Raw genomic sequence first — 26,269 nt, 5'->3', positions numbered from 1 at the left:
ACCCATTAACCACTCTTTCCCCTTTTCACAAATTCTCCAGATTTATAATTTTCTATCTTCTCTAGTGTAAATTTTTTATGATAACATGGTGTAATCAGTAGAATCTATATCATTATGAACATGCTTGTCATCCATATCATTTGTAAGTAAGGCAAATGAATGTGTGCCCATCAATTTTCAGAGGCATTAGCAAATTAAACCAGGTGCACAGTCGCAATATGTTCCAAAAATATAATCAATGAGGAATTGGCTTTAACGTGAAATATTGACATGTGAGAAGGAATTCAACTTGAATAGGGTGCAGGTGAGGGGGAAGATGTACATTGGGCATTTCAAACTAACCTGATTCAACCATGTATCGATTGGTTGCAATATAACCGATAGAACAGAACTGTGGGAGGCAGTTCAGGGAAAGATGTTCCATGAAATAGTTGAAGTTGGGGTGGCACGGTGACGCTGCGGTAGAGCTGCTGCCTTACAGCACTCGAGATCCAGGTTCGATCCTGACTACAGGTGGTGTCTGCACAGAGTTTGTACATTCCCCTGTGCCTGTGTGGGTTTTCTCCGGGTGGTCCGGTTTCCTCCCACATTCTAAAGACGTACAGGTTTGTAGGTTAATTGGCTTTGGTAAAGATTGCAAATGTCCCTAGTGTGTAGGGTAGTGCTAGTGTACGGGGTGATCGCTAGTCGGCGTGGACTCAGTGGGCCGAAGGGCCTGTTTTCACACTGTATCTCTAAACTAAGTTTCAGGAGGCTAGTCAATACACAACCCAACACGCAAAACCAAAAAAGTAACAGAGCAAATTTTAATACAGTAAACTGTTAAAGGCGACACATGATATGTACTTGTAATAAACAAAGCCAGAGGTCGATTTGGGGGAAGGCTTTTGAAGCAGGAAGAGGACAATTAAGCAAATATTAAAAGGGAAAGTTCTGTAGAGTTCAGACGGACCTGTTTGATAATGGATTAGACAGTGGAGTGCAAATAAAGGATTAGTTTGGAAGGGCAAGGACATTGGAGAAAGAATGATTTTAAAAACAGGAGGGTATGCAAGTTAGAAGAGAAGAGGTTAGTTAAGTGGCCATATGTTCCCAAGTTAAGTTTCCACATTGCTGAAATGTGAATAATGAATTTGATCTAAGACCTCAGCATGGACATTGCCAATTGCCACTTCAAATAATTTGCTGTCTCCAATAGAATTTGTTTAATTCAGCATTTGGAAATGTGTGTAGATTTTCCAGTCATTTAACAAAGCACCCCTCATCAACAGTGGCAACTTTTTACTCTACCTCTGAAGGGTGTCAGATTTGAAAGCCTGTCCACTTAATCCACTTGTCAAAAGACAATAGAAATGTACACAATTTCACAGATTATCACTTTATATGGAAATTCAATTTAGCAAAGATTTTCACAGATCTTATATTTTATGAAGCACATAACACTGTTCAGGTAAAAAGGTAATTACATAAAATATTTATCTAAATCTCCTTCCTAAAGCCTAGCCAAGTACCACCAACAGTGTGCTTTGAACAATTAAAATGGATCCAAGTTCAATTATTAGAGTCAAATTCCTAGCAAGAGCATTTCAGATTTTAACAGGCACTCTCACTAAAACAAATTAGCTCTATATAGCAGTATGCAGTTTGGCAGAGAATATGAGTAATTGGTTTCCAAACTATAATTTATATATACTTGGGATGCCAATAACAAGGAGCAGAGCATCTCCCTATCCCTTCTCTTGGGTTTCTGTAGATCTTCTACTGAAATTACAGCGCTTGATTGGGATAATCCCAGGGGAAATTAATGGCTTTCATATCCATGAGAAATAGCAAACACTAGGGCTCGTTAAACACTTCAGCCTCAACCCATTTCTCCTCACTTGTTGACAGAACTGTACTGCATGTTGTGTTTTAATTTCAGATTTCCAACACTGCTTTGCTCATGCTCTTCAAATTAGCCGAAGTGAAGGTTTCCCATTTTTGTAGATGTTACCTTTGACCACAGATGCTCACAAGGTGAACCACGGCTTTTGACTCACCTACTTCTGTAGCACACGTTACCAACCATCGCACCATCTCACGACGGCGCCAGTTTAATGTTGATAATGTCATTCGCATAACCTGCAAAACAATGAAAGTCAGACTTTTTTCCCCAAAAGTCCAGGAAAGAAATGAAACTAGAAAAAAATGCTGATCTTTCCCTTTAAAACCTAAAAAATTCTACATTTCATGGCAAGGCTGAAGGATAGACTACTTAAAACAAAACCCCAGGGATCTTTTGCTCATTGACAAGCAGTGCTAGGTTAATATGCCTTCTAATTGAGGCACCCAAGTGCTTCATATTTGGCACAGTCTCAAACGAGGAAAAAGCAATTTTTATACTGCACTAAAAAAGTACCAGCCGTATCCCCAATGACTATTTATAATGGAGAGTAGCAGTGGATTTGGATAGGTAGAACAGGACGCATTGAAAAGTAACCTTCTGAAAGTATGTTTGGAAGGAAGTCTGGGCTACATTTTCAAAGGACAGGAATCCCTGCCAAAGGACAATGTGCTTCAACAAGTGCCAAAAAGGTAATAATTTATTGCATTTTATGAACAAACTAAACATCCATAAATTAAAATCAAAGTTAGTCGGCGAGGAGATCCCAGAGCAGGGAAAATGTTCAGCACTTCTGTTAACTTCGGGAGGGTTAGCAGAAAGATGAAGCTACTGGTGAAGACAATTATACTTGAACTGCAAAGAAGAAACAGCAAACGCTGACCAGAACTCCAGTAAACTGGAGTGATTAAGTGGTTTGTTTGAGAAATGAGTGCCTGCCCTCCCACTACTCTCCAAACTCATATATCAGTGGCAAAAGGCCAGCATAAAATTCTAGATGCTACTGATGATCAAGTAACAGCAGATAAGCAAAATATGGTACCTGAACAAACCTCCTTCCTACAAATCTTATTAAATAGGATCACTCATAGCTGACAGTGTATTTTTCAAAAGATGTGGCATTTTCTGATGGAATCTACATGATTAATGATTACCACAATAGTAAGTATCCAGGGGATATATTCGTCTGGCACAAGATACACTACTTTGATCATTCAGAGTGCAAGGAGATTTGAAGAGATTTGCATGATGTCTCATTTTACTGCATTGTAGTCAAGAAGGTAAGCACAGGGAGATTACAAATATCCATCTTAGCCCCCTCCACATTACCGAATTGGTACGGATAGAACGAACACCACTAATCTCTCAGCATGCATGACTTACCTGAAGACCCAGTTCCAGGGACACTTTGAGAAGAGTAATATCGGGCAAACTGTCCATAGGAGTTGCTATTTTAAATGCATCCTGGGCGAGCTTGAAGATGTGCGATGAGGAATGAATGTTCTTCTGAATAGATTCTAACACTGTTTCTAGCCTCATAACATCCCCTGCAATTATTCCAAAAGACGCAGTTTTGCTTCATTGTTCAGGTTAAAATAACAAGACTAAATATAAATTTGATTTAAAAAAATTAGAACTTTGCAACAAACTGGTGTTCCAGGAAAATTTACATGTCATTTCATTAAAGGTTTCCACACCCAAATTTTGATCCTTTGAATAAAAGCCATGGCAGTTTCACTCACTGCCACCTCTCTAACCATTAATTTAAACTTTCCTGAGAGTGGCTTTGGCTCAATCAGCAGCCGTTAAAACAGAAGAGCAAGGGGCAATCAAACCCAGAAAAATATTCTTGTCTCATACAGGTGTATTAAATCAAGAGATGAATAGATTGGGTAGACACACAGAGTCTCTTGCCCAGAGTAGTAGAATCGAGGACCTGAGGACATAGGTTTAAGGTGAAGGGGAAAAGATTTAATAGGAATCTGAGGAGTAATTTTTTCAAACACAGTGTGGTGGGATATGGACTAAGCTGCTAGAGGAGGTAGTTGAGGCAGTGACTATCACAACCTTTAAAAACATTTAGACAGGTACATGGATAGGAAAGGTTTAGAGGGATATGGTCCCAACGTAGGTAGGTGGGACTAGTGTAGCTGGGACACGTTGGCCAGTGTGGGCAAGTTCGGCCGTAGAACCTGTTTCCACACTCTGTGACTCTAATGTGAGAGTGTAGGAGTGACTATAACTAAGATATTTGATAGAAGACCACTCCGTGGCCATTGGTGGCAGTGAAGAAGATTGTGGGCATGCAAGAGGTAGAGGAGGAGCATAGTGATCTGAGGGTTGTTGAATCAGAGGAGGTTTGTGAGACGGGTGGCCCATTGAGAATTTTAAATCACATCATTAGAGATTAAGAAAATAATGTTCCATTGGTATTCTATTTTTGATTAAAATAGATGACTTTCTTGAAGCCAGCAAATGACCGTGGTTAATTATTTTGGATTTTTCAAAGGACCAAAAAAAATTTAAAATCCAAAGCTTCTAATATATTCTCTCCACCTGTAATGGACTTTCATGTGCTATCTTGGAACCAAGGATATATTCTGAGCCGGACAATGTTACTCACAAGCTGGTAGGAAATTTCAGAGTACTACAGCACTTGATGTATTTGTTTTTAAAGAGACAAATGTCTGACTATGTATAGATGCTCATATAAAGTAGAATTTTATGTGGGGGGAAAAATGTAAAAAATATCACCATTTTGCCAATGAATGCAAAGATCTCCAACTGATTACAATATCCATTTGAAGGAATATTGCAGAACTATTTATTGCATGTCACAAACTACATTTGCCTAATGTTAGAATGGAGCCTAATCAACTTAATGAATTTCACAACATTGAGTTGAGAGTTCAAACTACAAATGAAATAGTACTTTATAAGTATTTGAAAGAGGCACATTTTCCTACTTGACTTTAACAGTAATTTAAAATTAGACTAGATACCTTTAGCAGCTGTTAACATTGTGGAAGCTAGCTCACACTGCTGAGACTCGATGTGACTTAAGGTGAACCATCGTGGATAGCGGTTGGGAACAACAGATGCTATGTGGTGTGGACGTGACACATCTCCTGTTGGCACGGTAGATTCCAGTACGGGCAGCCTGTAAAGTGTCAACAAAGGAATCTTTGAACTGTATTTAAATTTAGAGCATGCTTTCATCTATTGTGAACAACTGAAAGTTTCAACAGTTATTGCTTCAAAGACTTAAAAGATATGAGACTTAAATAGAAAAAAAGTTAAATGGAGAACCATTAACCTTCAGAATTCTTTCTGTGGATTTTTTTTGTCACTTTTCACCATTAAAAGAAATATTTCACATTTATCTCTAATCAAGCTATAATTAGTGAAAATCATGAGTTAGTGTTTGTCTCTATATTTTCCCATTGAGTCACTTGGTACACACCATGTCTTCAAAGGAACTGTACAAATGCAAGTTGTTATTACTATTGGGTTATTATTGACCTGTGTACCGAAATAGAGAAAAGCTTTTGTGGGCTATCCAGGCAAAGCATGGCATACGAGGACAATCAAACCAAACAAGTACAACAGGTAGTGCAAAAATAGAAAGGAAGCAGAGTACATAATATGGTGTTTCAGCTTCAGAAATGTGCAGATATTAAAAAACAAGGGCTGCAACTAGTTTGATTGGGAGATCTGATCTACATGCTGAACTGATTACAAATAGATTGCACTGCTGTTCATCTCTTCAATTTATACAGTGCAAATCCAGGATGATTTGCACATATGCTGGTATAAAAAGTTTCTGCTGCTCGAAGTTAATATATCATGAAAATATTTAGAAATATTGTTGTAGGCATTTAAAAACTTACTGGTAAGATTCAATTTATTCCTTAAGGATCCAAAATGAGCTTAGCAATAAGGATCTCGACCCGAAATGTCACCTTCCTTCTCCCCTGAGATGCTACCTGACCAGCTGAGTTACTCCAGCTTTTTGTGATACCGTAGCAACAAGAGACTGAGGGTAATGGTAGAGGGCAGTTTTTAGATGCTTGTGATGAGTGGTGTTACACAGGGAGCAGTGCCAGGATCCTTGCCGTTTGTAATTTTCGTGAATGATTGGAATGTGGATGTAGGAGTACGTTTGCAGATGATACGTATATTGCTGAAGTTGCTGGTGTAGAGAGTAGTCCGAGGCTGCACAGTGTGTTGGCGGAACTGAAAAATGGTACATGTAAATTTAATCCAGATAAATATGAGGTGTAGCTTTTAGGAAATACATTTCCCTAGTATCCCTAATATCTGTTTGGGATCTACACCATGAAAAGTAAGATTCTAAGAAATATTGAGGAACAGAGGGACTCGAGTACAGTGCATAGATCCCTGAAAGTGGTAACACATGGATAATGTGGTTAACAATGCCTATGGGATCCTTCTCTTTAATTACAGTATTGAATACATAACCAGGGAGGTTGTACTGCAACTTCAAGAAATATTTGAAAGCAGATATTAGACTGTATAACAAACGATGAGATAGAAAACTCTAGATGCTCTCATTAATAGCAATGTCCACATCAGTGAAAAAACATCTAGTTTCTCTGCATCAGAGTTTACGTTTCATGTATTCCCTCTAACACCCCAAAATTTAGTTCAAAAATGTGATGTCAACGGCACAAACATTTTTAGTTAAAAGTTAGAAATGTGAATCATTTTTAATAGCATATTCTTGTATAGTTCTTATTAGTTCTTTCTTTAGAATGCATTTTAATTGAACATACTGTTTCCAAATATCCAGAAGGTACTGGATCACAAATGTCTTTGCGCTTGCTAATAATATGAGACACACAGACTTATCTGGGAGCTATGATTCAATGAAGGGAGCCAACTCTGTCAAAATTCAACCTAACTGATGACCATCTGCTCAAGGCTGGGTTTTTTTTAAACTGCCTTTCTTTCTAAATACTTTGCTTCAAGGTTGCTTTCTTTACCTTGTCCATTGTCGGTGTATAAAACTTGATGTTTGCAGGCTTTATTTACAGTAAAATTATTGACAGCAATTTTAAAACTACTGGTCTGAAATGATAATATTTTTTGGCACAAAAGAATTCCTGCTTCCTTGTCGAATTGACCTCCATCAAGTGGGGTCCTCATGCTTCACTTTCAATGAAAACAGAACTTGCAACTCGACTTTCCCTGGCATTAACAACACCCGTGTGACTGCTACATTTCTGCCCCTCAATGTCTAATCTCAGGATCTCAGGGGAAATGAATTAACACGCAAGATAGCAGAAAATGATATAGTCAAATATGCCGTTTAAATCACTGGAGCACTGATCTTGTAAGAGTTAGAGGTCAGAAAATGTATTCCATTCCAGAGTCAGTCTTGCATGGTGTAGAGTAAAATTAATATTCAATTCCTCTGTGGTTGATGGGTCTTCAGGCAACCATTAAACCCAATAATTAGCTCAAGTTGAAAATCACATTACAGGGTCAGCATTTCCCACAAAGTGACTTGCCCTTAGGGTCAAGGATCATGAATTTGTGGTCATTACTGAAACTTGGCTTATTTTGGTCAGGAACTGGCACAGCTCAATATTCCGGCTTATTCGGGACTTAGATGAATTAGACGGAATTTAACAAAAGAAGGCATTCAGCAATAATGGTTAAAGAAGCAATTACAGCTGTGAGGAGGAATGATATGCTAGAAAGATAAAATAAAGCCGAATGAGTAAAATGAAGATCAAAAAAATGGACAATTACATTGTTAAACTATAGAATCCCAAATAGCCACCAGTAGCAATTATCTGGACAATCCAAGAAGTGCAAGAACTCGACAGTAAGGTTGTGTATATTAATAATCCTAATATTTATGGTGGCAGAAGCAGAGCAAATGTTTAGAAAATGCATTACTCTTAAAATACTTTTAAAAGTAACTTCGTTAATAGAAAAGCAATATTTTGCAAGCCCAACAAAAGGGAAGAGTACGAGCCACGGTCTCATAAAATAGGCAAGTGAAGAGAATAGAAGTGGGATACAATTTGGAGGGAGTAATCATAATTCAGTTGTATTTAGTAGTTAATGGAAAGGCCAAGCATAAACCAGGCATCAATGTTTTAGAACAGGATTACGTCATTACTAAGCAGAGTGGATTGGAAACAACTATTTGAAGGTGAATCGTTCAATGCCGGGGCTGACATTTAAGGAGAGAATTGAGAGATTCAGACATTCAGACAAAAGAAAGAGCAAATGCTTAAATCTAGATTTCCATGGATTTCAACATACAGAGTAGATTTGATACAAGGCAGAAAGTGAAGCTTAAGACAAAACCCAACAGCTTAATGCAGAAAACCAAGGAGTATAAAAAATGCTGATGTGACATTTAAATAAGGCTGAGGTGCATGAAAAATTAACAAGGGAAATCTTAGAATTTATAAATACAGAAACGAAATGAGGAGGTAGGAAAATATGTGCGTGCAGAAGCAGACAATGTGTTTTGCAGTTTCAGTGAATATTCCTGGTCTGCTTGAGAGCTGGTGGGATAATATGGATATTATAGTCATGGAAGAAGAATGCAAAATGTCAGAAGTGAGGAAGTGTGAGGGCAAGACAGTGAGAGCAGGCATTTTAAAAGGACGTAGCTGCTATTGAACTGGGTAAATCTTTCCCTCTCACCTTAAACCTATGTCCTCTGGTTATTGCTTCTCTTACTCTGGGCAAGAGACTCTTTGCGTTTACTCGATCTGTTCCTCTCATGATTTTGGGTACCTCATCCTCCTGCGCTCTACAGAATAGAGTCCTCGCCTGCTCAACCTCTCTCTATAGCTCAGGCCCTGGAGTCCTGGCAACATCATCATAAATCTACTCTGCACACTTTCCAGCTTGACAACGTTAATAGCAAATTGTGCAGGTTTCTGAATGTCGAATGCTTTTTGATAGGCATAACTGATGGAAGTCTGAAAATGGAGGTATGTAATCTTAATAATGATGATAAAAGGCAACCTTGAGGAAAGGGCAGCATGGTGGCACGGCAGTAGAGTTACTACCTCATAGCGCCAGGGACCTGGGTTCGATCCCGACTACAGTTGCTGTCTGTATGGAGTTTGTATGTTCTCCCCGTGACCCGTGTGGGTTTTCTCCGGAATCTTTCCGACACTCCAAAGACGAACAAGTTTATAGGTTAATTGGCTTGGTATAATTGTAAATTGTCCCCAGTGTGTGTAGAATAGCGTTACAGTGCGGGGATCATAAGATCATAAGTGATAGGAGCAGAATTAGGTAATTCGGCATATCGTTTACTCCGCCATTCAATCATGGCTGATCTATCTCTCCTTCCTAACCCCATTCTCCTGCCTTCTCGCTATAATCTCTGACACCTGGTCAGGCTCATCTCCCAATACAAGGTAATGGCGATTCCCAAGGCATCTCCCAAAACATGGTCATAAGATCGCTGGTCGGCGCGGACCTGGTGGGCCAAAGGGCCTGTTTCCGTGCTATATCTCTAAACTAAAGTCAGGGTAGAGTGGGCAGTCTAACAGCCAAGTATTGGAAAAAAAACACTGAATGATAGCATGAGCCAATACAGACATTTTTTAATCGACAATTAGCATGGATTTGCTCAAGGAAATCACATCTGAATACCGATTGTTTTTTGTTCTTGTGGGGAAAAAACACAGTTCAATGTGGGTAACACATTTGGATGTTAGCACCACGTGACAGCTTGATCAGGAAAACAAGGATCCGTCAAAGCCAAGGGAAAGAGACGAATTGGATTACAAACTGACTCAGCAGAGGTTCAGTGATAATTGAGCTGTGTGCAGTAGGGACCCAAATCTTTGTACTAGGTCCCTCGGTTTCATGATAGCTGAATTTTAGCCAGCGATACTAAAATGGACTGTGTGGTTGGTAGTAAACAAGGAAATTCCAAGCTGTAGAAATAGATCCAGTTAGTTGGACAAGTGGTCAGATATAAATAATCCAAAGTATATATGCGTTCAAGGAAAACTAACAAAGTAGTTTCAGGGACAGTTTCTTCCCAGCTGTTATCAGACAACTGAACCACCCTACCACAACTAGAGAGCAGTCCTTAACTACTATCTACCTCATTGGGGACCCTCGGACTATCTTTGATCGGACTTTATTGGCTTTACTTTACACTGAACGTTATTCCCTTATCATGTATCTGTAGACTGCGAATGGCTCGATTGTAATCATGTATTGTTTTTCCGCTGGCTGGATAGCACGCAACAAAAGCTTTTCACTGTACCTCGGTACACGTGACCATAAACTAAACTGTACTGAACTGTATATGAATTTATGAGAAATGGTCAAATACAAATATATTTAGAGGAAAAAATGGATTTGGAGTGTATCCCTGAGGGTGCAGGGACATGTGAAAATGCTAGTTAAGGAGGTATACAGAATTCAATGCCATTTTCAGCCAACGCCTGGAACACAAGCCAGGCTAGAATTATATTAAACCCAGACAAGATGGACGTAGAAGATTTACTTCTCCAGCTAGAGTTGAAAGCTAGGGGATGTTAATTGATAGAAGCTATGAAAGAGAGGTGAGGAAATCAGTGAAGTAAAGGGCACTGAAACCCATTGCCTGAAAGGATTGTTGAGGCAGAAATGTTCATTATCTTGAATGGCTACCTGAATAAGTACCTGAAGAGCCATAATCTACAAAGGGAAAGACTAGAAATGGGTGCAACCGAAATAACTCCATTTATGGAAGGCATAAACACAAATAGCTGAATTAACCTCCTTGTGCCAAAACCCTATGTACTGATTCGCTGACCTATTTATTCACATGTGCTATTAAGGATTATTGCCAAACATGACTATCACACCCGTTCATTATATTATAAAAAACTGTCCCATCTATGTTAAATACTCTGTTGAAAAGGAATTCTTCTGCAATGGGAAAATGTCAACATGCTTAATTGGGGATATAGTCATTTTTATTTCCTTTCCTTCAAATAGTAGATCAAGACTCAGCCTACAAAATAATTCTTTCACCATGGCTTGTGTATTTCAGACACACATTCAGAAAAGATACAGAATGTAATCTCAGGATTAGGCCCACTGTTTAGTTTAGGGATACAGAGCGGAAACAGGCCCTTTGGCCCATCGAGTCCACACCGACCAGCAATCATTGCACACTAACACTATCCTGCACACTGGGGACAATTTACAATTTTACCGAAGCCAATTAACTTACAAACCTGTACGTCTTTGGAGTGTGGGAGGAAATCAGAGAAAACCCATGTAGGTCATGGAGAGAACATGCAAACTCCGTATAGACAGCACTCGTAGTCAGGATTGAACCCGGGTCTCTGGCACAGCAAAGCAGTAGCTCTACCGCTGCGACACCATGCCACCCAGTATACTGTTGATACAGCCAAAGGTGGCATGTGGAGCAAGATCTGGTCAGAGATCAGCAAAGTCCGAGACCAGGATAGTCCGAGGGTCACCAAAGGGGTAGATCGTGCTGAACTAATATTTACCCCTTTGGTGACCCTTGGACAAACCTTGATGGGACTTTGCTGGGTTTACCTTGCACTAAATGTTATTCCCTTATCATGTAAATAGATTGATTGTAATCATGTATTGTCTTTCTGCTGACCGGATTAGCAAGGGACAAAGCTTTTCACTGTACACGTGACAATAAACTAAACTAAAAAATACTAATCAAGTCTCCATTGCTGTGTATACATAAACCCAAGAACAATAAACTGGCTTTACAACAAGGAACAACACTTTTCAAAGAAAGTGAAAGAATCACCATCAAAAATTCATGTTTGAACACTAGGTTTCACACCCAACACAGACTGAAAATATGCAGCACAGTTTTGATTCTGGTCGGCACCATATCATCATCAACCACTGCTCCTCCTTGGATTCGAATAATTGTTTTCCTAACCAAACCCATCATGAAAAGATCCCTTGTTGCCATCAGAGTTTAGATGGGCAGCTCACTTTTTCTTTGCCCAAGTCAGGATTTGTAATCTGCACTCAAATAAATGCAGAGGTTTCTGCACCTTAATTTCAACGTGCATATAAAGGATGACGTAGTCCTTCCACCCTTTAAAATAATTTTCAGCAAGCTTATTATGGAAACACTTCTCTCCTCTAATTTGTAAACAAAACCGCGGAGGGAAGCAATGTTGACAATGTTGATGTTTTTCTGAACCATCAATTTCAGAAAAAAAGTGAAAACACAAAATATACAAACACGAGAGAAAAGTCCAATTAAATGTAAAATCTAGAATATACAAATTAATGATTACAAATCACAAATGATGTTTTTCTAGAACAAAATCAATCTGTACAAGAATATACAGCCAAACACATAATATGCTCCACACCAATTATTGTTTAAAAAAAATTCTGACAAACAACTGGTATGAAAATTTGCTGAGCACAAAGTAGTTTATTGTCATATACACCAGGGTGCAATGATAAAGGTCGAGATAAGCATTAAAAAAAGACCCACCAGAATGTGCAGTCAATAGTTTCCAAGCATTTAATTTTAACACGGCAATTTGACAACAGAAATAAACTTGACATTTGATGCATCTTTGATGGATTGATTCCACTACTCATACTCTTCCCTAAACACGTTTCAATCTTTTTTTTGTTTTTAATATTTTCTTTCCAAACAAAAAATGTAAAGGAACCAACACTACTGACCAATTTAGTTTGACTAAAATTCAAAAAATGTTTAGTTTCTGTTCTAAAATTCTGTTTGAATACCTTCCAAGTCCTCCCGCTAAAGACTGCTGCCATTTAATTTGAAGTTAAACTATTTTCACAAGTGACATCAATATTCTGCAGAAAAATGCTCTGAACTTTAAAATACACATCTGGATCCTTTCAAATAAAGGCCATTTAAAAAAAAATAGTAAAAGCAGCTATTTCCACCAGCACAGTCCAATGATATTTTGGCTTCTGATTTAAATAAAATACGATGTAGCTCTAGTTTAAATCTAACCAGATGTTGCAAAAACACTATCAATTTGGATTCCGGAATGGTTTAGTTTACAATTACTTAGATACAGGCATTATTAGTAAATATTTAAACTCATTTCCTTTCTTTCCAACCCTAATGCATTGGATTAAAGAGTGTTGGCTGAAATTAAATCACTGATGCAAGATATTATGGTAATAGTCATGGTACCTAGCCTTCATTCTAAAGCAAAAAGTATTGAATTAAAATGACTCCTTTTCAAATTAACGAGTATTGAAGAAAACATGTATACAAGCAACATACACATTGGCATTATGGGGAAATGTTATAAACTTTTGATGTATGGGTGCTTCTACTGTAATGTCCATGTGTATGGGAGCAAGAAAACTCTGCGCACATGAATTGCCACAACAGGCCGAATGGCTTCCTCCTGTGCCGTAAAAATGTTATTAATCAGCAAGACTGTGAATTTGACAGATGTATGCATGACCTTTCATTATTTTAAAACTCCAGAACAACCCTTATATTTCTCATAAACCCTCTCGCAAACCCCCAATCAGTTAATCCAAGTTTCACGTGTGTCGGTGAGGTACCAGAAACTAAACAGAACCCAGCTGACACATGACTAGTTAATTGTCCCATCCTCCTCCACATTCACATTCTGCACTACTTATGATGAGTCCGCAGAATTTTTGTCTGTCTTTTATAGACAATAGACAATAGGTGCAGGAGTAGGCCATTCAGCCCTTCGAGCCAGCACCGCCATTCAATGCGATCATGGCTGATCACTCTCAATCAGTACCCCGTTCCTGCCTTCTCCCCATACCCCCTCACTCCGCTATCCTTAAGAGCTCTATCCAGCTCTCTCTTGAAAGCATCCAACGAACTGGCCTCCACTGCCTTCTGAGGCAGAGAATTCCACACCTTCACCACTCTATGACTGAAAAAGTTCTTCCTCATCTCCGTGCTAAATGGCCTACCCCTTATTCTTAAACTGTGGCCCCTTGTTCTGGACTCTAATGTGTCCAATCCCCTAATTATCTTATATGTTTCAATAAGATCCCCCCTCATCCCCCCTCATCCTTCTAAATTCCAGTGTATACAAGCCCAATCGCTCCAGCCTTTCAACATACGACAGTCACGCCATTCCGGGAATTAACCTAGTGAATCTACACTGCACGCCCTCCATTACCAAAAGAAAGCTATGAATAGGAGCAATTCTCTGCAGAGAACTATGGAGACCTAATGCCATTCATGCCCATACGCGACCATTCCTGTCGCTACATATCCCTGTGCACTTTGGACCTATAATAATAATAATAATAATAATAATATATTCCTTTATTTGTCCCACACCGGGGAAATTTACACCTTTCACCTATACTTTTCACACTTAGCGAGCCCAAGGATAGAGGCTCATCATTCTGTCAGTACCCTAGTCACCTGCTGGGAGATGCTTTGCACTCTGCCGGGAAACACAAATAAGCTGGGAGCTGGTGTCCCAGTCGACTGCTGTGCTGAAACAGATGATGTGGTCTGGAGTATGGCTGATAAGCAACCTCAAGGTAGCAAAATAGTGCTGGTCTCCAAGATCCCCCTTTTCCTTAATTAATGGGGAACATTGTTCTACCAGACATTTGAAAATAAACTTCACTGCGTAATTAGGAAGACTAATAGAATCGTGGCTAAGATTGCTAAAAGTATGGATTATAAAATTAGGCAAGTTTTGACGCAACTTTACAAATGTACCAATGAGACAGAATTTGGAATAGTATATACAGGCAGGTGGGACTAGTGTAGATTTGACATGTTGGTGGGTGTGGTCAAGTTAGGCCAAAGGGCCTGATCCCACGCTGTATGATTCTATGACTCTATACAGTTTTGGTCTCCATACTTACAGAATGATAGAATTGTATTGGGGCAATGGAGGAAAGGGTCACTAGGTTGATCCCTGAGATGAAGGAGTTGACAATAAGCAGCATGTGGGGTATATAGTCATTAGAGTTCAGAAGAATGTGTGGTGATCTCACTGAAACATTGCAGATTCTGAAAGGGATTGAAAATGGCAGGTGCTGAGAGGAAGTATTAAAACTGGAAGCAAAATTCCAGAATAAATGGTTGCCCCACAATTCAGAGCTGAGGAGGAGTTTCTTCTTCGTGGATCATGAATCGTTTAATTTCTCTACCCAGGAGAGCTGCGGAGACAAAGTCATGGAATATTTTCAAAGCAGAGACTGATAGTTAGTTGACCTATAAGGGATCAAGGGGGGTGTAGAGAGGCCATTTGACAATAAGAGGTTGGTGCATTTCAATGCTCAAATGGAGATCCTATAATTTACATTGTTTTACTGACTTGCTGTGTTTGTTTCTTATTTTATCTTAAGTGACAGGTCATACATTTTTAGCAATTGCTGTTGGTGAATGCGGAAATGGCTGCTACACATTAGACAAAGTCATTGGATATACATCTGACATTAGAGAAACGTCCAGTGTGGTAAAGGGATTCAGGTCTGAAAGTGCTCAAACAATTTTTCCTTGGCCACAAATGATGACTGGCATAATCTAATGTGCATAAAACAGCTTATCTCTGCAAACTGTATGCGAAAACTATGCATGTGCATCCAGTAACAAAGCAAATGATTCTATGAAGCAAATTTGGTAATTAAAAGATGTCCACACCCTGAATTGATTTAACTCCATATCTAATTGCAAAGGAGTATGTTTCCTTGGTTGGTGTTTTACTACAGTTTCCATTGGAAGGAAGGAATGGTCTGGGACCCAAACTTCTCATTTACCTGCTCCAATGCAGCAGGTGAAGATTTCAATTACATGCACCATAACAATTTTCCAGCGCATAGTGAATGCACCAATAAAACAATCATTTCACCACCATTTACCTGCACAATTGACAGTAAATGACAGCTTGTCAATGCCATTAAATAACCTATGCCTGAATGATGGTTATTGGAGAGGGGCGGTGGTCGTGGAAACTAAGGCAATTACAAACCAAAGCCATCCTGAGGTGTAGATCAAATCCATTGCAGCATATTTATTATTCACACATTCACTAAAATCTCATTTTCAGCAGTCATGAATAATTTAAAATGGTTTCGGTTAAAGCCAGTTTGTCATTAAATACTCTAAATCTGCCGACAATCTAACTTCAATGTAACCAGATTCTGTAAGGCTGCAACAACGCACCATACCTGACAGATAGATTGGATTTCTGAGATGCAAGAACAGCATTCTCTTTTTTTTTTTACTGCAGCCATTCATTGGACTGAGATGTGGACACACAGGATGTTCTACAAGATTGACTAATTAAGCAAATATGCCAGCATTGCAAACAGGTCTGCCGTGATGACCAATACTCACCGCATTGCTCTCAGTGCAATCTTGTATGCTAGCTCAGCATCATGAGGTAGGAGAGACGTAAAGAGATACTTCGCAAAGGTGTGCATTGGAACACTCTCTCGGTAGATTATTTCACCCAGACCACTGTAAGGTCCACCTACAGAAGAAAACAAATGTTAGCTCTGATATCTGGCCAAACGGATTAAAAATAATGTTCAAAGCACATTCATCCACATATACTAGTTCGCACCATTTCACGACTCTTGACTCACACTATTTCCAGAGCTGAATTAAAATCTTTGCTCACCCTTGGGAAGCGTTTCTGAAACATTTGGGAACTATTTCAGTTAGTGACGGTCAATAGAACTAGAGTTTATTCTTCCAAGTGTATGACTGGAAAATATGGTTGTACAGTAGTTGAGTAGGCATGAGGGAAAGAACAAGGTATTGCTCTTCTGCTAAATAAATCAGATCCCTATTTCAAAAGTATAATATTCATAGTCTTAAAAGGGAAATTATGTACTCTCCCCCCTCCCTCGGGTCATAGCCTCTATCGGATACAAAGCAGCCATCCAGTTATTCCATTGAGCTAACTCCAGAAATCAGATCCAACGACAGTTAAAACGACACTGAGGGAATGCAGATTAGAGACGCCATCTTTCAGGCAAGACGTAACCCATCATTTTTGAGAAGATTAGATTTTCAGATGAACATAAAAAGATCCAAAGTCACTCATTTAAGTGAAACAGAAGATTTCTCCCCGACACCTGTCAATATTTATCCCTAATTTAAAATTACTGAAATAACTTACCCCGGTCATGATCTCAATGCAATTTGTAGGACCTCAATCTGAACAAATTGGCCACCACATTTCTCATATAACTTCAAAAAAAGTGCTTAACTGAAAAGTGCTTTAAGATTTCATCAGATTGTGTGAACTATAATAATGGTGATTTCTTTTGTTATTGGCATTCACTGCTAATTTCCAAAATGCTGCATGATCGGACATTCTGTTTCAGACCATACCATGTCTGAGGATTTATGTGGGCTGTTTCATAACATCTACCAAGTATGTGGGAGAATGACAGTTGCCGGGAGGTGGTCTAGGAGTTAGTGGAGATGCTGCATACCGCTACCATTCTCCATTGTTGACTGAGGCACAGCAGGTTAAAATCCTTACATGGGCAATAGTGTTTGATGCATCAAATATATGCATCTAACATCACTGCTTATCGAAATGTGTAGGAAGAAACTGCAAATGCTGGTTTACATCGAAGATAGACACAAATGCTGGAGTAATTTAGCGGGTCAGGCAGCATCTCTGGAGAAAAGGAATAGGTGATGTTTCAGGTCGAGACCCTTCTTCAGACCGACCCTTCTGAAGAATGGGTCGGTCAAACCAAAACAGCACATATTCCTTTTCTCCAGACCCGCTGAGTTACTCCAGCATTTGCGTCTACCATCACTGGAGATCAAGTACATTTTAACAAAGGTAACTGCATTACAAACATCCATTTCTGGAAAACAGTAACTCAAAGTTTTAGATCAAGTTTAGACTATACCTTAGCTTACTGGCACAAATATCAGTTAAATGACCTAAAAATAGATTTAGGTTTATTATTGTCACATGTACCAAGGTACAGTGAAAAGCTTTGTTATGCATGCTATCCAAACAGATCAGGGTTACCATACATAGATACATTCAAGCCAGGCTCAAGTACAATAGAGAGTGATTGTATCGGATGGTAGTCAATCCTGCTCTGGGAAGAGCATGCAAAGGGTCACCACGCTCCGGCGCCATCTTTAAGGCTTTGTTGAGAATTCGGGAAACATTTCTCCAGATCTGAAAATTGCTCATAAGTTAATTCCTAACCAAAAGAGAATGTATAATAAGTTAAAATTAAAATGTCGTACTCCCTTTCTCACTTGTTAGAGAAATATTCAATAGATATAATTTGTTTACATTTCAGAATGTGCATGATTAGGATATCTCAACGCAGTATAAAGTGATGATATGTGCTTGTTTCCATAATTTGCCCAACAACCTTCCCAATTGGCACCGAGGTGCAGTGCTAACGTAGTCTGTCAGGCAGTTTAAAGTAAAACATAAAATACACAAAAAGTAAAGGCAAGTTCAGCCTGTTTAACAATACCTTCTAATAGGAAGACAGCTTGCTTTCGAAAAATTTTCACCAACATGTCATCTAATTCAATCTCCTGCAGCTTTGCAATCAGTTGCTCCTCATTGCGACACACTTTCTCCTGTGCATACAGGCCATCAGGCATTATTCGCTGCTGGCCTAATCCAATCAGGGCTATTTCAACAGCTAATGTTAAATACGATTCCCCATCTTCCAGGAATTTGTGTGCTGGCACATGTTGATACTCAAGCAACTTCAATTGGCCCAATGTTTCTGCGAGAAATAAAGCATAGGCACACATAATTGCATGATTATTTTTTCTGTATGAAGCAAAATCCATTTAAAATATAGCCACAATATATTCTTGTAATGTGGAACTAAGCCATAATTGTAGCGAGTAAACCTTTCTCAGTCACAGTTGGTGTAACTATTGGTCTCAATGCCCGTGGGTTTATACCTCTGCATCATTAAGCAACTCCAGCAGCAGAGGGAGCAGATGCAGCTCAGTTTAAAATGTTGGATGATCCAAACAACATGCATATCGAGTCAAGAGCATCAAGGGTGTTTAGTGTCTTATGCACCAGTGATTCAAGTTCCAACAATAAACATGGAGAACAGTCCGAGGGTCACCCTACAAGATGGACAATAGTTGCACTGGAGAGGGTAAAGAGGAGCTTCACTAAGATGTTGCCTGGGATAGAATGTTTCAATTGTGAGCAGAGTTTGCATAAGCTGGCTTGTTTTTCTTGAAGACGAGGCAGAGGAGAAAAACCTCAGAAGTATAGAAATTATGAGACACATGACAGGATAGATAATAAGAATGTTCTTCCTTGGCAGAGGTGTCTAAGCTCAGATGACGAGAAGGTGGTTTACATGGGGACTAAGGGTAGGGTAGGAGTCTAGAATGCATTGCCTGGCAAGGAGTGTAGGCTGGTACACAACATTTAAGCAGCATTTGAATCTCTGAGGCATAGTGGACTACAGGGGGAGTGCTGGTAAATAGGACTAATATAGATAGGTACGATGGCTGGCATGAACATTATGGGGTCAAGGGCCTATATCTGAACGCTATGATGGCATAACTCTCTCATTCATCCAAACCCTCGTTCTCCTACTAGTTCACTGTCCTCCAGATTAATTTTGCTGTTTGTATGCCTCATTGTCACCTTCCCCTCAGCCAACAATGAACCATTCTACATTTCCTTGATCATTGTCTGCTTTGATCTGTCCTTTTCACACCTTATATGCTCTTTGTACCCTACCATATCTCTAGACCTGGGTGTCCTTGAACATCAGTCACTGAAAATAAGCATGCAGGTACAGCAGGCCATGAAGAAAGCTAATGGCATGTTGGGCTTCATTTTGAGAGAATTTGAGTTTAGGAGCAAGGAGGTCCTACTTCAGTTGTACAGGGCATTGGTGAGACCACACCAGGAGTATTGTGTGCAGTTTTGATCTCCTAATTTGAGGAAGGACATTCTTGCTATTGCAAGAGTGCAGCGTAGGGTTAACCAGGTTAATTCCTGGGATGGCGGGACTGACAAATTATGAAAGAATGGGTCGACTGGGCTTGTATTCACTGGAATTTAGAAGAATGAGAGGGGATCTGATAGAAACATATAAAATTCTTAAGGGATTGGACAGGCTAGATGCAGGAAAAATGTTCCCCATGTTGTGGAAGTCCAGAACCAGGGGTCACAGTTTAAGAATAAGGTGTAGGCCATTTAGGACTGAGATGAGGAAATACTTTTTCACCCAGAGAGTTGTGAACATGTGGAATTCTCTGCCACAGAAGGCAGTGGAGGCCAATTCACTGGATGTTTTCAAGAGAGAGTTAGATTTAGCTCTTAGGGCTAACGGAATCAAGGGATATGGGGAAAAAGCAGGAACGGGGTACTGATTTTGGATGATCAGCCATAATCATATTGAATGGCTTGAAGGGCCGAATGGCCTACTCCTGCTATTGTCTATGCCTCTGTTTCAAGTTTCTCTCTCACGACTCTCTTTCTGAAGAGTATCAACCCGAAACATTACCATTCCTTCTCTCCAGGAATGCTGCCTGTCTTGCTGAGTTACTCCAGCATTTTGTGTCTATCTTCAGTGTAAACCCAGCATCTGCAGGTCCTTCCAACACAAGTGTGAGTATTACCATTTAGCTATGTTACAGCCTTCAAGCAGGTTGTTTGAGCCAGAAAAATTATGACAGCTGTAGTGGAATGGGGCAGAGGAGATTGTCAAAGCGTCCAAAGAGTAAAAATGCACCCAGTTGTCATAATGAACATCTCCAACTGCAGTAACCTGCAAATTTTATTACTCTTACACAATGGTGGGCCAAGCTTAAACTGAAAACTAATAATTTTGAACAGTTGTTAGTAATCCAGTTTACCCCGACATAGAATTGTGATGGAGAACCAACACAAAACACAAAAGGATTGTGTGATCTGGAAGCACAGGTGGCAGGAGGAAATTAAAAGTACAGAAACAGCTCAGCCATCCAAATGCAAGAGCAACTGTTCAGTCATTCCTTGGTCAGACCACTAGAGGGATAAGACAAAGTGAGTGCATTTGCTCCTATCCCAGCAACAGTACAAGCTGATGGTGAAACATTTTAGAGAGCAATCTGCAGATGTGATTGTTCAATGAATTCTCCAACTTTAGGTAACCTCTACACACACCTTTCTACCCCATAAACACCACCGTTTTCTTCCCACCCCTCAAAAGCCCTGGCTTTACCTTGCACCTATCTCTCCCCTCCCTTCCCCCAACATTCCTAAACAATTCGCACCTTGTCAATCCTCTAGCTTCACAATTTACAGCTCTCTAATCCTTTTGTCTCACACCTTGTGTGTGTTTATCTCTGAACTTTGTCCAATCATTTGCCCATCAACCCCTTTGCATTTGTTCACCTACGACCTGCTATGCTTTGTCCTGCCCCTCCACCCTTCCAGTTTTCATCCTATTCTCTACAATCAGTCTGAAGCATCCCAACCCAAAACTCATCCATCCATATTCTCCAGGGATGTAGCCTGACCCGCTGAGTTACTTCAGCATTTTGGGGCTTTCCTTGGTAAACCAACATCTGCAGTTCCTGGTTTCTACAGATGAAATTTGTTCCCTATACCCAACCACATTCTTTCCTGCTTTTATCACCGTCACTGACCCGAGACCAACCTCTACCCACCACCTGACCCCAGAAGGCCAGTATAAATATATCACCAGCCAGGTGTTTTTCTAACAGTGCTGCCCTTTCAGACAACAGTGATGACAATTCAAATGTCCTTGGTTGGTTGTGAAGCACTTTTGAGCATTATGAGGTGCTGTAAGCTGCTATATATCCAAGGACCATGGCACTGTAAATTTTGCACATTGTAATCAGGGGTACAAAGCTGGAGGTCCAACAAGAATGGGATGTCAATACAACAAGGCAAGAGGAGATTATACTTCATTTACAATCATGTTCAACATGGACATTGTGGGTTGAACAGCATAAGATTTATTTGGGATTGAAGCAATTAGCTTCTGGTATTCGTACTGCCTTAGCAAGCGTACTAAGATACAGTAAAAAAACTTTCTTTTGCGTTCTATCCAGGCAAATCACACCTGAAATCAGAAACCTAGAACTAATCATGCTTGACTAATTGGGGGAAATCATGCTTGACTAATCTTCTGGAATTTTTTGAGGATGTAACTAGGAAAATGGACAGGGGAGAGCCAGTGGATATAGCATACCTTGACTTTCAGAAAGCCTTAGACAAGGTCCCATGTAGGAGATTAGTGGGCAAAATTAGAGCACATGATATTGGGGGTAGGGTACTGACATGGATAGAAAATTGGTTGGCAGACAGAAAGCAAAGAGTGGGGATAAATGGGTCCCTTTCAGAATGGCAGGCAGTGACTAGTGGGGTACCGCAAGGCTAGGTGCTGGGACCGCAGCTATTTACAATATATATTAATGACTTGGATGAAGGGATTAAAAGTAACATGAACAAATTTGCAGATGACACAAAGCTGGGTGGCAGTGTGAACTGTGAGGAAGATGCTATGAGATTGCAGGGTGACTTGGACAGGTTGTGTGAGTGGGCGGATGCAGTTTAATGTGGATAAGTGTGAGGTTATCCACTTTGGTGGTAAGAATAGGAAGGCAGATTATTATCTGAATGGTGTCAAGTTAGGAAAAGGGGATGTACAACGGGATCTGGGTGACCTGGTGCATCAGTCACTGAAAGGAAGCATGCAGGTACAGCAGGCAGTGAAGAAAGCCAATGGAATGTTGGCCTTCATAACAAGAGGAGTTGAGTATTGGAACAAAGAGGTCCTTCTGCAGTTGTACAGGGCCCTAGTGAGACCGCACCTGAAGTACTGTGTGCAGTTTTGGTCTCCAAATTTGAGGAAGGATATTCTTGTTATTGAGGGCGTGCACCATAGGTTTACTAAGTTAATTCCCGGAATGGCGGGACTGTCGTATGTTGAAAGACTGGAGCGGCTAGGCTTGTATACACTGGAATTTAGAAGGATGGGAGGGGATCTTATTGAAACATACAAGTTTATTAAGAGGATGGACACGTTAGAGGCAGGAAACATGTTCCCAATGTTGGGGGAGTCCAGAACCAGGGGCCACAGTTTAAAAATAAGGGGTAGGCCATTTAGAACGGAGATGAGGAAAAACTTTTTCAGTCAGAGAGTTGTAAATCTGTGGAATTCTCTGCCTCAGAAGGCAGTGGAGGCCAATTCTCTGAATGCTTTCAAGAGAGAGCTAGATAGAGCACTTAAGGATAGTGGAGTCAGGGGGTATGGGGAGAAGGCAGGAACGGGGTACTGATTGAGAATGATCAGCCATGATCACATTGAATGGTGGTGCTGGCTCGAAGGGCCGAATGGCCCACTCCTGCACCTATTATAATTTTTGTTATTAATTTTAACCAGATAAACAAATTAATTTCACCAACAGACATTTAATGAATAATACAATTTGATGGGAGTACAGGAGGTTCAGAAGACCAGGGTCAGAGCGGGAGACCTTCAGCTTGTGGTTACCAATCCAGAATCAGAGGAAAGATGGAAAGATCATTCTGACACCTAACATGTGAAAGTTTCAAAATATTCTTCAGTAATAAGGTATTTTAACTCAGAAGCCAGATGTTATCCATGGTTTGGATAGTGGTTTAGATATAGTTCATGGTCAGGTGCAAGAGGATGATACTCAGCCAGGTATGGGGATTACAGTTACTGTGATGGAGGTCAAGTCTTCCAGCACATCCAATGGACTTGAGGCACTTCAGCTCAGTGTGGATGAGAATAAATAATGTTGGAAAGGACAGGCAAAGGGGCCTGGGGTTGGGATGTTCTATAGAAATCAATAATGGGGACACTTGGGGATCTATAGTCTAGAAACATAAACATAGAAAAATAGGTGCAGGAGTAGGCCATTTGGCCCATTGAGCCAGCACAGCCATTCAATATGATCATGGCTGATCATCTAAAATTCGTACCCGGTTCCTGCTTTTTCCTCATATCCCTTAATTCTTTAGCTCTAAGGGCTAAACCTAACTCTCTCTTGAAAACATCCAGTGAATTGGCCTCCACTGCCTTCTGTGGCAGAGAATTCCACATGTTCACAACTCTGGGTGAAATAATTTGTCATCTCAGTCCTATATGGCCAACTGTTTATTCTTAAACTGTGACCACTGGTTCTGGACTCCCCCAACATCGGGAACATTTTTCCTGCATCTAGCCTGTCCAATCCCTTAAGAAATTATATGTTTCTCTTAGATCCCCTCTCATCCTTCTAAATTCCCATGAATACAAGCCCAGTCGACCCATTCTTTCATCATATGTTAGCCCGCCATCCCGGGAATTAACCTGGTGAACCTACGCTGCACTCCTTCAATAGCAATAATGTCCTTCCTCAAATTAGGAGAGCAATTCTCCAGGTGTGGTCTCACAAGGGCCCTGTACAACTGCAGTCGGACCTCCTTGCTCCTAAACTCAAATCCTCTTGCAATGAAGGCCAAAATGCCATTAGCTTTCTTCACTGCCTGTTGTACCTGCATGCATACTTTCAGTGACTGATGTACAAGCACACCCAGGTCTCGTTGCACCTCCCCTTTTCCTAATATACCATTCAGATAATAATCTGCCTTCCTGTTCTTGCCACCAAAGTGGATAACCTCACATTTAGCCACATTATACTGCATCTGCCATGCATCTGCCCACTCACCCAACCTATCCAAGTCACCCTACCGCCTCATAGCATCCTCATCGCAGCTCACACTGCCACCCAGCTTTGTGTCATCCGCAAACTTGGAGATGTCACATTTAATTCCCTCGTCTAAATCGTTAATATGTATTGTAAATAACTGGAGCCCCAGCACTGAGCCTTGCCGCACCCCACTAGCCTAAGCATATGATGTCTTTGATACTGGCCACTAGATGCAGGTCCAGACTCTTCCTTGCTCCATGCCAAAGTTAAAGACCTCTTTATAACCAGAAAAGATCTTGACAGTGTCAAAGATCCAATTGCTGTGATCTAAATAAAACACACAAAAAAAGCTAAAACTAGCTATAACCTACAGGGTGAATCCGATCACGTGGGCTACCAAAGATAGAAATACAAAATGACAATAATCTCTAGATAACCACGCAAATCACACACAAAGATTTACCGGAACAGACAGATTAGAGATTTGAAAAGAAATTAGAAGAGTGGTGAAGGAGAATGGGAATTCCACAAGACCTATTGGGACATTTACAAAAATTACAACTTAAAATACAGTTTTAAATAGATTGCTACTCAGTAATATGACAATGATGTACATTGTACATTGATTCAAGTTAATAGTGTTGAGTTAAATGTTTTACCCGCATGTATCTTTAATATGTTTAAAAATGAATGAAGCTGCTAAATGTTTAAGTATACTTATTTTTAAAAGTGCTGTTTTTAAACAGGTTTGACAGGTCTCCAAGTCACTGGCAAAGCTGAGAGAATGGCTTAAACACCTGCCAGAGATGTTTTTCAGCAGTTCACTGGGTGTCCTATTCTGTCCCATCCCCCCAGCCCATTTAATGGCTTGTCAACAGGTGGACCTTGAGAATCCTCATATGCATAGGAAACATAAGTCAGTAGCAAGAATTCAAACTGATTTCTCTGGAAATCCATGCCATGGTTTTGTTTTTGTCAAACACAAGTTACACATTTATTGTTAATCTGTCTTTCCAGTAAGCAAATGTTTTAACTGCAAATAATTGACAGGCCTAATTCAAATTCTTGGGGCACAAATACCAGTTCTCCACTTCTTGTGAGGACCAGCGTCTTGGTGAATCCAATGATTAGAATGGTAATCAGGGGCTTTTAAGATGCAAGGCTTGGGTAAGAATGATATAAAGAGCAGAAGGAAAATTCAAAACAGCAAAGCCCAATAACCAACTGCGTACAATCTAGAACTGTGTGTCAGGAACACTGCATTGCAACAGTCCTGTGAATGAACAGTGCACTCCACTGTACTACACTGCATTGCATAGTATTAGGATTGGAATCAAATAGGAGGAAAATATCCAAGTCATTCCATCCACGTGCACAAACTAGACTAATTAATCGCATAAATTCAGGCATTGGGCCTGGTAATTCTTACTGAGACATGGTGGTCATGTTTAGGAACTAAAAATTCCAGGGTCAATGACTTTAATTAAAAAATAAAATAAAATCTAAAGGACCAAGAGCAGCCCTGACAATAAGAGGTAAATTGATGTCTGTATTCTAAATTAGTTATGCAGAACCAGTACAAGTGATAATAGTTTTCTCAGCCTCCCAACAGTAATTTGTTGCTTTATCCTGTGTTCAATGTTATTACAGGAGCATTAATCAACATGCACTTTAATCTCAATTAGAATAGGCAAATCAAGTTATCA

General features: G+C 40.0%; 1 protein-coding gene across 1 annotated transcript in view; it reads right to left on the bottom strand.

Moving 5' to 3' along the window:
* LOC144592619 (zinc finger SWIM domain-containing protein 6) overlaps window positions 1–26,269 on the bottom strand; it is a 177,655-nt gene that overhangs the window by 4,083 nt on the left and 147,303 nt on the right. Inside the window, exons 9-13 of the mRNA XM_078397303.1 lie at window positions 18,377–18,637; window positions 16,245–16,380; window positions 4,885–5,042; window positions 3,266–3,429; window positions 2,040–2,121 (exon numbers count right to left, since the gene is read on the bottom strand). Of these exons, the coding sequence (XP_078253429.1) occupies window positions 2,040–2,121; window positions 3,266–3,429; window positions 4,885–5,042; window positions 16,245–16,380; window positions 18,377–18,637 (801 nt within the window). The remainder of the gene's footprint in view (window positions 1–2,039; window positions 2,122–3,265; window positions 3,430–4,884; window positions 5,043–16,244; window positions 16,381–18,376; window positions 18,638–26,269) is intronic.

The sequence above is a fragment of the Rhinoraja longicauda genome, chromosome 1 (assembly GCF_053455715.1).
Source record: "Rhinoraja longicauda isolate Sanriku21f chromosome 1, sRhiLon1.1, whole genome shotgun sequence".
In the NCBI taxonomy this organism is placed as follows: domain Eukaryota; kingdom Metazoa; phylum Chordata; class Chondrichthyes; order Rajiformes; family Arhynchobatidae; genus Rhinoraja; species Rhinoraja longicauda.
The sequence above is the reverse complement of the archived record's forward strand: the minus strand, read 5'-3'. Positions and strand labels throughout refer to the sequence as shown.